Source organism: Malaya genurostris, chromosome 3, assembly GCF_030247185.1.
Source record: "Malaya genurostris strain Urasoe2022 chromosome 3, Malgen_1.1, whole genome shotgun sequence".
Taxonomy (NCBI): Eukaryota; Metazoa; Arthropoda; class Insecta; order Diptera; family Culicidae; genus Malaya; species Malaya genurostris.
In genome coordinates, this window is record NC_080572.1 from 262237477 (window position 1) to 262251039 (window position 13563).

The 13563-nt window shown below is 38.7% G+C and overlaps 1 protein-coding gene across 26 annotated transcripts in view; it reads left to right on the forward strand.

Annotated features, from left to right (window-relative positions):
* LOC131438950 (potassium voltage-gated channel subfamily KQT member 1) overlaps positions 1 to 13563 on the forward strand; it is an 892435-nt gene that overhangs the window by 641719 nt on the left and 237153 nt on the right. For 17 of the 26 annotated variants that reach the window (XM_058609372.1, XM_058609379.1, XM_058609378.1 and 14 more), the window contains one exon: positions 10986 to 11042. The exons of the other annotated variants lie outside the window; for them this stretch is intronic. In XM_058609372.1, the coding sequence (XP_058465355.1) occupies positions 10986 to 11042 (57 nt within the window). The remainder of the gene's footprint in view (positions 1 to 10985; positions 11043 to 13563) is intronic. 26 annotated transcript variants of the gene reach the window in all.

Here is a 13563-nt window from a genome sequence, read left to right on the forward strand (position 1 = left end):
TGACGCTATCCATGACGCAATTCCAACTCCTCGAAGGATTGAAAATGTTGATCTGCCAGGCCGTGTGCCATCGAACGAAATAGGTGGAAGTCAGAAGGGGCGACATCTGGGGAATACGGCGGGTGAGACAAGACTTCCCATTTTAGCGTTTCCAGGTACTTTTTGACCACTTTTACGACGTGAGGCCGAGCATTGTCGAGTTGGAGGATGACTTTGTCATGTCGCTCTTGATATTGTTGCTGCTTTTCTTTTAGCGCGCGACTAAGGTGCATCAGTTGCGTTCGGTAGCGATCTCCTGTGATGGTTTCACCCGGTTTTAAGAGCTCGTAGTAAATCAGCTGATCCCACCAAATACAAATCATAACCTTGGCACCGTTAATATTCGGTCTTGCTTTCGACGAAGTAGCATGCCCGTGCTTTCCCATTATTTTCTGTGTTTAGGATTATCGTATCGAACCCACTTCACTGCTCACATACAAATAGACGGCGCTCGATGTCCCTCGGTTTCAACTCGTACGGCACCCAGTTTCCTTCTTTCTGAATCATGCCCAGGGCCTTGAGACGTTTTGAAATGGCTTGCTGACTCACTCCCAACGATTCGGAAAGCTCTTCTTGGGTTTGACACGAATCTTCATCAAGCAAAGTTTCTAGTTGTTCATCTTTGAAGGTTTTTTCTCTTCCACCACCATGTTTGTCTTCGACATCGAAATCACCATTTTGAAAACGTTGAAACCACTCCCGACACGTTCTTTTACTCATAGTAGCATCACCGTAAGTTTCTGAGAGCATTCGATGCGCTTCAGCTGCATTTTTTTTCGGATTGTAACAGAAAAGTAAAACTTTCCGCAAATGGCGAGAATTGGGCACATAAACAGACATTTTCGAGCGTGAATAATACGAAAACAAGAACAACTGTCACTGAAACGGCGACGACAATTCGTTAGGCACTGTACACATTCATTTTAAAGGCATTATCATCTATGTATTTTGACCAGCCTCAGCCGGTACAGCCACCTATCGGGAAACGGCGGAAGTAAAGTTGTACACCTGATACCATTTTTTTGTTTCGACTTGAATCGATGCCTTGGACTGGTTCAATACTTGTCCTTCTTGTACCATATAATATTGAAGCCTCGATAAGGATTTATATTCGAAATTCGCATAACTTTTCGTCGTCCAGTTTGAATTCCCAGCAAGTATCGCAACGTAAAACTATCGAACTCTGGGCCTGGTCGATGCTTCATGTTTCGGAATGCATTTTAACTGCTTCTACGTCTACTTACTTACACTTTGCCTTCCATTTTTGCTATCTTTCTCAATGACAGTCTGGGTTTGGTGCACAATATTTAAATATTGATCTGCTGAAAGTCCACGCATTTTAAAACAAACTGCTGAAAACGAATAAACAACCTCACAAAAGTGAAAAAGCCTTGCGAAATGCAATCAGGAAGTTCGGTGAGGATAACACCTTGGAGGATAAACCGAAAACGGGTTGAAACAAAGGTCCTACTAACTCTCAGTTGGATTAGCGTATACTGAAGGCGTTCGAGCAAAAGAAGGAGGTTTCAGATCGGGATGTGGCCAAAAAAGTGGGCACTTCTTCGTGCTAAAGAACGTTTGAATCTTCGAACCAATAAGAAGCAGAAACAACCAAAACGTAGTCCGAAACAAGAAGCATCGATCAGGCCGAGGGTTCGAAAGCTGAAGATTTGAACTGCATAATCATGGACGACGAAACCTACGTGAAACTCGATTACAAATCCTTGCTGGGACCACAATATTATACGGTGCGAGAAGAGACAGTGTTAAACCAGTCGGAGACATCGATTGAAGTCGAAAAATGTGGTAAGCAAGCTATGGTCTGGCAAGCAATTTGTAACTGCGGTAAGATTTCGAAACCCTTCATCACCACTGCTTCAATGAACAGCGGAATATACATCAAGGAATGTTTACAAAAATGACTTCTACCCATGATTCCTGTTGTCTTCTGGCTAGATCTTGCTTCTAGCCACTACTCGAAATCAACGGTAGAATTGTATACTACCAAAAAAGGCACTTTCGTCCCAAAAGACATGAATCCACCAAATTGTCCACAACTTCGACCAATTGAGGAGTTTTGGGTATTAACGAAGGCACATCTTAGGAAACATGTCTCGGCAGCCGAAACTATTCAACAATTTAACAATTTAACAATTTAATGAGGAACGCTCGCAAGAATAATATTCTGTTGTTGTAGTCTAATATAATCAGTACGTCGAATAAAATTTGAATATCTAACACTTGTGAATTATTTACAGCGAAATCAAAGTGCGTCCATACTTTCTGAGACAGTCTTTAAAAGAGATGACGAAACATTTGAAGGAATTTTGAGCCATTTCGCTGATATTACACAAACTGGTTCAATTACCAATTGCTCCTGCTCTCTATATTAGTTGTGGATTTGATGACATGATCTATTTCTAATTCGTGAGCAAAATATAGTTTCACACACTTCAACAAAAAATTTCAATCGTAAGATAGAGTAAAAATATGAACGGTCCGAGATGACTTCCTTGGGAAACACTGGAGGAAATAGCGAATGAGGAAGTAATACGATTTACTTTTTTTACTACCATTCCGTGGCCAGTTAAATATGATTGAAGTCAATCAAAAAATGAACCATTGAATCCCAATCTGCCTAACTCAAAAACTTTTTCGCTGTAATAGTTTTTTTGGTCGAAAACAGTTGCTCTAAAACTGAATACTTTCTTAATCGCCAAACAACACAGTCAAATTATCAATCGATTCCATCCATAATTTGATTGAACTGTGATCGATTTTCCGAACCGGCAAGGAGCGACATCATGCCTAACCGCAGGGGAAAGCTCATTTAAGATAAACACATGGAAGCAAAAAAAAATACCGTTATCGTCAAACCTATCCCCTAGCTTTGGTCTTGGCATCGTTCATCGTCTTCCTTGGATGTGTTGGCAGGGGAAAACAATCGCCAGGACCTAACGACGAGCTGGACTACGACACAACGATAATAGGAAGCTATGTTATCGAGATGGGCCCGCCGGGGATTGTAGATTTGTGCTGTTAATCAGCCACCGCTTGGACCCTAACGGGCATTGAACAATCACCGAAAAGTGATAGCACATTAGGGGACAAATTGATTGACTTACTGCAAATGACCATTGATTAACGACAGTGTCTTCTTTTATTCATCGATTTTCGTGTTCAGGAAAGCTTACCCTACTTAGACAATCCTCCTTCATTTAATGGTTCCCTGATGATAGGACGCACGGTCCCGCTGATGTTGGAGTGTGTATTGAAGACTGATGTTTATCCTACATTGTATTTCTAGCTTCAGAATGAGAAAAAAGCATAACAACAATGTTGTACAAGTTTTCAAATAATATTGATCAACCAGAAGTTTCCTTCACGGATTTTGAAACAACCGAGAATGTCACTTTCCGTTACGTATTCGTTGAACTGAATCAATCAAACATCCTCATATTCGTTTTTTTTTACAGTCTCATTCGTAAATGATCATCTTCAAAACAAACGAAGTTTACAATTTTTTCGATTACATTTTTATTGATTATTTGGATTATTATTCGATTACTCGATTAATTATACGTAAAAATCTTTGATGCTTGGCTATAAAGAATGTCTAAAATAGGTTAAATCGAAGTAGTTACACCCTAGAACCAAAACTACTAAAAATGCGAACACCGTCAGGTTAAAATAATTGTGAATCATTTTCTGTTATTATCGATTCTCGAAGCTTCGGTTGTATATCGACACTGCACAGTATGCAGTATTTACTGAAAACCGTAAATGACTGAAAGGGCAAATGAAAGAAAGAACACAATTTTCAAACTACTGTTCCGCTTATGTCGTTGACTGGTCTGCTCATAATTTTCAAACGGAGTCCATGAAAACGACTTTCATTTTACGGGATTCCTGAGTGGCTTCTCGGCCTCCAATGGAAATTGATCTTAAATGTCAACTTATCTTTCTAAGCAGCCTAGATGGCCGTGTAGTGTCGGTAGCGGTTCTAAACTGGCTAAGAATAACACTACGATCCACCTGTCCCGATGGTATAAGTACACCAAACAGGTAAACCGTGTGGAATTCAGCGGTATTATTTCAAGCAAGAATTGATCCACTGGTTTCCAATTCCATGTCGTAAGAGGCCACTACAACGGGAGCTTGCTCGATCGCGGGAGTATTACCGTGCCGATGACTGAATGACGGCAGAAGCCTAAAAAAGACAGTCGAAAACGGAGCATTTGTGGGCTTTGCTCTTGCGAAACTTAAAACTCCGTGTCACAGTTAGACTGATTAATTGAAGGCACAGACAGAAAATATTGGCCGTATAACTGGTCTTCGCCAAGCGATGACTTCATATTCTTCATATTATATTATTTTGATAAGGCTTGTTGAGATGGCTACGTAATTCACTCAAGTATCTCAATTTTAAATGCAGGATGATGTAACTACTGCATCTTCATCCTACGAGATAGGACCTCATAAGATGAATGATACAGTTGGGATTTCATCCGCCGTTGGATATTCGAATGCTGGAAATTGTCAGTCATCAACTATCTCAGACGATTTGGCTATAGCTGATACCACGAATGAAAAATCCAGCTTTATCGCTGTCAACTAGTTGGATAAAGCTCAGGATTTCTTCTAGGGCTGCATCCAAACATATCTGCTACTGGCACAGCTTGCAAACTTGCGCTTAGACACTTATTGCGTTTTTCCAAGCTTCATTGCAGGATTCTGGTCAGAGCTCTGACAGGACATTGCAAACTCATCCATCACAGGGCTACTATTCAGCGTGCTGAGTATTATTTTTGTCATTTGTTTAAATGCGATTGTGTACTTCATAGTATCTGATATGTAACTGCCTCGCATTGACGCAACTACGTATCCGGGTTTTTGGTTCACCATACATGTTTGAATCTGTGTATGGAGAGCTATGATTGAAAGATATTTTATCGTTTCTCACCAAATATGGTAAGGAACAATAGTCAGAGGAGATTATCGTTCTTCCTGGAGTGAATGAATCCCTTCTGTACCTACCCTAAAAGGTTTTAGCAGATAGATTGGCATCTCTTATGGGGTGCCGAATTTACTTCTGTTCATAAAAATTGCGAATCGTTCTGCATTCTTCCTGGTAAGAAGAATGGTGTCGCTTTTGTAAAATCTCTAATTCCTTTCGGGGGCTGGAGATTTTATGGAATGTGCATTTTAGCATCTGCAGATCGTTCAGCATCCTTACATGGACGCAAAACGACTTATTTCTTTTTGTTTTGTGTTGTTATCCTACATCATCCACCTCCATGTCCCTTTTATCCTTCCCTTCCCATCAGAAAATTGATGAGAAGCTACTTCAAGGCACAAATCTCCAAATCACTAGGGGAACGTACCACTTGAGCCAATTAGTTCTGATTCCTGATTCTGAAGTCATTAAATGCTTGTGAGTAACTTGACTTTGAGAGTAAGACAATAAAAGTGAAAAGATGAACGCTTAAGGGGTGGGTAGGGTCTAACACTTTTGGAAAATCATTTATTATTTTCTTTGTATTTTCTTATAGTAAAATAATTCGAGAATATTCTGTGAAATTTGTAAGCCTATCGAAGCAAAACTCAGCAAGTTATGTGCCTTTATCTTTACTTATCTCATACTGCGAAGAAGTAAGAGCTCGGTACACAGGCCCAAGATTTCTTCTTCGATTGACTTCAAAACTTGACAAAACATTCTTGAAGTGTTTCATTATAATACATTATAAAAGAAAAAATATGATGTTTTAAAAATGTTGGACCCTGCGGGCTCCCTGGAGTAATAAATTGTTTCCGTTGATTTATAAACAAAAACTTTAAACACGTTTTTCTCGAAAGCAGGTTTTTAAAGTCCGTCTCCATCGTCATTCAAAAACTACTGCATAAATTTTTTTCAAATTTTGCACACACTTTCTACGTATAAAAAACTAGATCCCAACGTTTTCCTTTTCGTTGTTTGTTACTTTGGGGAGGTTTTACAGCTACAAAATGGCGGATTTTTTCGTGAAAAATCGTAATTTTCACTTTGAACAACCACCAAAAATTTAAAAAATTTAACAAAAATCAAACAGAAACATTGGGGTCTAGAAAAACTTCTACTCTTTCTATACTGCTTTGATTTTTCACTCCTGATTAGTCTGCGCTGAGATACAGTGGACACCACAAATCATGATTTTTAAGAATTGTCCTCAAAAATACCTCTTCACCGACTTATTTCTCAACATTTTTCCACGAAAAACTACAAAATGTTGTTCGAATGATGCTTTTTATCATGCAAAACATTTGAATTTATTTTGTTGAACGATAATTCTGGAAAAAATTCGTGAAGATGATGATTTTTTTCATCATTTAGACCCTACCCCCCCTTAAGTGATGTTACGGACAAAAATTGATCAAATAAGAATGAGAAAAAAGTTTAAATGTTCCATTAGAAATTTAGGTCATGTTTTTTTCCCAAATTCAATCCATACAAAGTAGAGTAAGAAAATTCAGGTCCAGGTTTAGATTCATGAGCCCGGAGTGTGCCTCGGATCTCTGTTGAATTTTCATAATTCGAGTCCAAAATCTTGTTCAAATACAGAATAAGGTCCAGAATCCTGCTTCCCGGATCAAAAGTTAAGTTCAGATCAAAAATTTCTTCAGGAATTCAGATCCAAAATCTAGGTCTGGGATAAGAATTCATGTCCAAAACTGAAGTCCAGATCCATGTTCAGAGTTCAGGTCATGGAATCCCTATGAATCCCTGTCAGGAGTTTAAGTCTAGAACCCATATACGAAATTCAGGCCCACAATGCCGAACCCAATTTCCGCTCAGAAATTCAGGTCGTTCTGAAACTGGGTCCAGAATTCAGGAGAAGAGCTAAGGTTCAGAATCTAGTTTCAGGTTCCAAAACTCTGTCAGGAGTTCCGGCCCTGAATCCAAATCCGGGATCAGTCCAAAGTCCAAGTCCAGGTTGAGGATTATTTTCCAAAATTCAGATCCAGAATTCAGGTAGAAAATCCAGGTCAAGAATTTTGGTCCAGAATTTGGGTCCAAGTTCAGAATTCATATCCATAGGTCAAGAGATGAGGTCCAGCATCTCGTTCCAGAATCCTGGTCCAGACTAAGAATTCTGGTCCAGAATCGAAGTTCCGAATTTAGGTTCAGAATTCAGATTCTGCACTCAGATCTCAAATTCATTTTCAGAGGTTAGGTCAAGTTACTCCATTCAGGTCCAGATTCTGAATCCAAGCAGAGAGTTCTGATTCAGGGTCAGAAAACAGATCCAAGGTCAGAATCTTTATCCAGAATGCAGATGCAGAATTAAAGCCCTTAATCAGACTACAAAATTTGGACCAAGAATCCAAACCCAGAGTTCTGTTCCTTAATCCAGGTTCAGGTTTAGAATCCAAAATCAGGATCAAGTTCAAGATACACGATTCTGGTGCATGTTCCGGATCTCTGTCGAATCATCAGAATAAAAAATCTCGTTTGGAATTCTGAATCCAGATCCAGAATCCTGCTCCAGATTAAGACTCAAAATCTACGTCAGTAGATGTTCCAGTCTTAATTTAATTTAGTTCCAGTCAAGATATTAGGATCGGGTCTATAATCCGAACTCATGCTTAGAATTTAAGTGCAGATTTCTGCTCCAGATTCAAAATTTATCTATCAGAATTCTGGTTCAAAACCCATGTACAGGTTCAGTATCAGGATATTAAAAAACTTGTCGGGCCCTGGGGTTCAGAAATCTGGTCTAGATTTAGAATCTCTGTCAATAAGTCAGGTTCAAGTTTAGAATTGAAGAATCCTAGTAAACTCAGGTCCAGAATCCAGTCCAAATTCACAGACCCAGACCAAAATACTGGCACATAACTGACGTCCACAGTCTAGGTTCAAAGTTTAGTCTCAGAAGCTCTGGCCCATGTTTCAAACTCGGGTTCAGGTTCAGAATCTAGGTTATGGTCTCTGTCAGGAGTTCAGGTTCACACTCTCGGTCCAGATCAAGAATCCAGATCCACGTTCCGAATCCAAACACTGAATTCTGTTCCAAGTTCATCCATATCCAGATGAAGAATCCCAATCCAGAATCCCGATTCAAATTCAGTATACTGATCCAGAAACCTTGTTCGATAACTAGATCCAGTATTCAGAACTAAAATACAGTTCTAGATATCGCCTAATTATTATCGAGTAAGAGGACTTGAGAGTTTCCCTAACAATCATAGAACCAAATACTAACAAAAGTAGTACATATAATCATTCACAACTTTATACCCTAAAAGTAATTTTTGTCTTTATTTTCTCTGTGAAACCTTGTGGAGAGGAAAATAAAGGAGTGTATCGAAAATAAGCTATCCACAAATTTTTCTTTTAATTTATAATAAAAAACGATATTTTGAAAAATTGATCCTTTATTGTACGAGGTTAAACTTGAACATAATGAAAACCGGATGAAATTTGAGTTATTCCTTCACGAATTTTCGAACTTTTGATCGAACGCTCTTCATCAAGCTCCGGACAAGTGAGGCAAATTTTTTTGGACTCCTGCATGTTCCTAGCTGCCTTACCAGTCTTCTTGCCCAGTAACGTTCGATGGGTCGAAGCTGAGGGCAATTTGGTGGATTGATATTTTTCTCAACGAAATTTATACCCTTTTCCGCAAGCTAATTGAGAGTGGTTTTGGCATAGTGAGCCGATGCTAAAACCGGCCAAAAAAGTGGAGGTGTACTATGCTTTTTTATATAAAAGCAGCAATCTCTTCTGGAAACACTCAGATCGATAGATTGCTGCATTCATAGTTCCGGTAGTGTAAAAAATGGTTGACTTCAAACCACAGGAACATATTGCTTGCCATACCAGTACCTTTCGACCGAATTTCTCCACTTGAATCGACCTGTCCCCATCGCTCACATCCTCCCCAAAAAAAAATCTTGAATTGAGAAAAAAATTCTACCGCGTTAACTGTAAAATAATGATTCAATTGCCGAAGAATTTTAATAATACTTGGTGGGCAATAGAACGAATAATATATTCAAAATGGGCAGAAAAGTTTGGGAGCCATTGGTATAAACAGACAGCATCAAGGGTAATGAGTTGAAATGTACACTACATTCAACTTTTCATGCCAAACCGCCACAAACTAGGAATGATTTGGTCTGGGGCTCGGCACCAAAGTCAACATTTATCAATGTATCGACCGATGCTGGTTAGGATCCCGAGGGTAGGAAATGTATCGAAATCGATCTTTTTATTTTTGAACAAGCTAACAAACACATCCAAAAGTAATTCCAAAAACTGTACTTACTCCCAGTAAGTAATTTGCGGCAACAAACGGAAAGAACCCCCTCTCACGGGCCCCCGAATTCCTTCACCTTCAGTCTAGTTGCACGGAAAAGGCCGGACAGTTTCGAAATTGTTTCCCGACAGCTGCCATTCTTCACGTCATCAAAGCGCCTCAAACCGTGATCAAAAGCGTATACACAAAAGCAGCGAAACAGTTACAACCGGAAGCAAAAAGCTTTCCTATGTTTGTTTGCTCCGTTTTCGCTGCGGGTTGCGGGGAGACTGAAACACACACTCATCCGTTCGGGCTTCCAGACCTTGTCGTAAGGCCCTTTCTTCTAGGATAAAAGAAAGGATTACGTTAGCAGTTATAACCGAGCACAGAAAGCAACTACCCCTAGCTTGTCGCTAGTTTGCTTCCTTTTCGGGAAAACCAGTTGATTGGAATCAGCATTTCCTGTTATTTGGCCAAACAAAAGCACTGTTGCTGGGCTGTAATGGATTTTACTTGTTATTTCTGCAAATCATTGTGTGCAATAATTCTAAATCGTTTCTGGAAGATTCATAAGATGATTGAAGATGCGAGCCGATATCAAACGAAACGTTCCCGTATCGACGAAACTATTTAGTAAAGCAATCTGAATGGCCGTAAATTTTGTTCATTTTTTTTTGTACCGCAATCTCAAGGCTCTAAAGCCATACTTTTTAATTCCAACGATTTATGTGCTCCATTCCAGAGACCCATTTCTCAGTGCTCGTTATACATAATTCAGAGGTTTTTTTTCTTATCATTCGTCTTTCTTTCTTTGCATAAAGTTTCTGCAGCAGTTTTCTTGAACTTACTACGGCATAATTATGACGCAAGCTGGGTTGGCTGAACTAACCTTTGGGACAGTACGGCACTCGGTCAATTTTGGCTCAGCCGTTTGCGATGGGGAGGAAAAAAACTTGCCGTATCTAACACATAAGTAAAATTTCTCTTTTGCGGGAAGCCGACTCTGGGAGTTATTATTTATTTTACTGTTTTTGTTTTTGGTTTGGTTTAGGTTGGTTCGGATTTTATGAACTCCGAACGTAAAACTTGTTACAATCTCAGGTTCCTGAAGGAGGACTGACCATTCATACCCCCCGAAATCACGAAACTCAGTGCTTCTATTTTCGATTTTGAATCTTAAAAGCAAAAAATTGATTTTTTTTTCTGGTAAAAACACAGATCTTTTTTGCCGTCAGTTTGACACACGAGAAAATCCTCTGGTTTTTTGATGTGCAAAAAGTGCGACAAACGAAGGGTTCGTATGTGTGTGAATCGTTCACCAGTTTGATAGAATCCTAAAATTTAGGTACACGATTTTTTTGCAGTACAATTCTACCATTCAGCTTTCCATTAAAGCTGTACGGCATAAATGGACAGCAAATCCCTGGACCGGAACACCGAACAATCTGGGCCCGATCTCAAACAGTGCTCTTGGCCCTGTGCACTGCGGAATTATTTTTTTCTTTTCTATTGTTAGTTCGGTATTACGATATCTTTTTTGTTCAGAATACACCCTTCTTACATCACACAGCTATTCTTCACTACACTTATTCTAAGTTACCGTACCTACCAGTAGTTCTTTACTGATAACCCACTCCAACTCATCTCGTATCTTTGTCATTGTGAAAGCTTTCGTGGTCAGAAAATTTACCTTCTGGCCAAGAGGTGCCCAAGTGCCACGGAAAGGTTGGTGTTGTATCATGATTCTCTACTCCTTTCTACTCTACTCATAACTACATACACTGAGCGAAAAACAAAAAAAAAGATTGCCTGCGAAAGTTTGCCTACTGCATTGAGCTTGTGCTACACCTGGTCTAGCGATGTTTCAGACACTTCCATTTAAGTTATGTTGTTCCAACGGTGCTCTGCCAATATTTTTCTTCTCTTTTGACTCTGTTGACGATTGTGTGGTTGCAGCAGTTTTATTTCTCAACTGTCCCCTATTATGTTATGAATTTTTTGTTTCTCTAATGAATGAACTTTTTTCGTTTGTTTTACGTGGAATGATGGTGTACTACTAACGTAGTTTAATAGAATTTTTATTGTGATGTATTTCCATCGGAAATCTGATAGTACTAGTCTTTTTCATGGTAGTTAGTTCTGTATGTTGACGTGAAAATTATACCATATGAATGATAAAAATAAAACATGATAAACAAAGGCAAATAAACCGTTTGATATTCTATCCGTGTACTAATTATTACTCAATTATTTAGTGACTAACTCAATCTTTGCTATATCGTATTACAAGATGCCGTTATTCAGAATAAAGTAACGACACAAAATAGAACCTATGTTTTCGCGTAATCAACGAAAACAATATAAGATAATGTTAGTTTATATAGAAAACGATTCGTTCCATTTTCTAAATTTTTTTAACTATAATTGCCCAAATTCACAGCCTCAGGAAAACTACAGAAAAATGCTGATTTCTCTGCTACCGCACGGAGAACCCGCAGATCACAAAATTACAATATTGCAATTGTTGTTTCACGCCCTGGTTGTTTCAACTAAAATGTTGTTGATTTAACTAAAATATCTGTTGATTTTGTCATAACCATTCAGGTAACCGAAATTGTTGTATTCAAAAGCTGTCACTTGGCGGAGAGCGAAGACAAAAAACGCAGAACAAAAAACCTCTTCATTTCACCAGAAGCGTTTCAATTGAAAATTTTCAATAATAAATGAACGTCATTTATGTTAGTTAAGTAGTGGTCGTTTTAGGTAAGTGAAAGTATGCAGAAGAATATAACAGTTAATTGTAAAACAAGTTTTCCATGTGTTAAATAGATATTCCTACAGTATAAATGTTTTAATATCATCTGAGAGTAATGTATTCTAGGACAGTTCATGTCAATGTCATTTATACCGCTTACCGCTTAAAAATTTGCTGCTAAAGTGAAGTGGTACTATTTGTGTTTTCTTGAAAGTGTATCTGTAGCATTAGGTTTACCAGCGAGCCATTCTGCAAGTGAAGGAAAAATTTCCTAATTCCTTGTGACCATTTTTCTGGTGAGTTCTCTTTTGAGAATTGTAATCTTTTGGTTCATTTCCATATCCTTTGTGATTTTAGTGATAAAGATATAAGCAGTTAATTAGGTAAAATTTCGTTGTTCAAGCAGTGAACGATTAGCCATCTTGGAATCCAGAACCACCTCAAACATCGTTTTCCGACATATACTCATCAAACCCGTTCCGAAAATACCCACACTCTAGTAATTTCCATGGAATGTAAATGAGCCGGAAATGATTTTCCTTGTATGCAAAAACCTCTTTTTACGAAGTAGATTACGTTATTTGGGATTTTGTTCGTAAAAAGAGTTACGTAAAAAGAAGTAACGTAATAAAAAGTTAATGTAAACGGAGTTTTTGATGTAGTCAGTCATCTCCGTGGAAGTTAAGTTATGCGTTAGTCAGTCCAAGTTTTGGTAGTGTCCGTCCAAATAATTACAGTTAATATTCACGATTTCTCACTTCGTTGTGATAATCCAGCTCATACATTCTGAACACTGTCCGGCAAAACCACTGACGTTGAATGTGCACAAACAAAGGGTTTAAAGTATATTTATGATACATAACACATGGATCAATATGTCCCGAGACTAAAGCAGAGATGGCGCTCGCAGTAAACCAGTAACTACGTCTTTCTAGAGTACTAACCTTTGCTTGAAACGGGTCAAAATTTTAAGTCGATCCTACCAGAAACAGCTGAGTTATCGGGGTTGGAGTAAAGTCGTTTTGTAGTTTGTTTAAAAAATGGAAAAAACCGAGTTTCGTGTTTTGATAAAACATTGTTTTTTAATGGGTAAAAACACCGTGCAAGCGAAACAATGGATTGAAAAATGTTATCCGGACTCTTGTCCATCAAAGGCAGCGATTTGTCGGTGGTTCGCCGAGTTTAAACGTGGTCGTACCGACACAAATGACGCCGAACGCTCGGGTAGACCTGTGGAAGCCGTTACACCGGAAAATGTGAGTGAAGTGACAAAAATTATAATGAAAGATCGTAAAGTGAAGCTCCGTGAGATTGCTGAGATGACACAGATATCATATGGAAAAGTATTTACTATCCTTCATAAAAAATTGAGCATGAAAAAGGTTTTTTCCAAGTGGGTGCCGCGATTGCTTTCGATGGACCAAAAACAGCAACGAGTCGATGATTCAGAAAGCAGTTTATCGAGAAAAAAAAACGTTGGAACCATTGTAT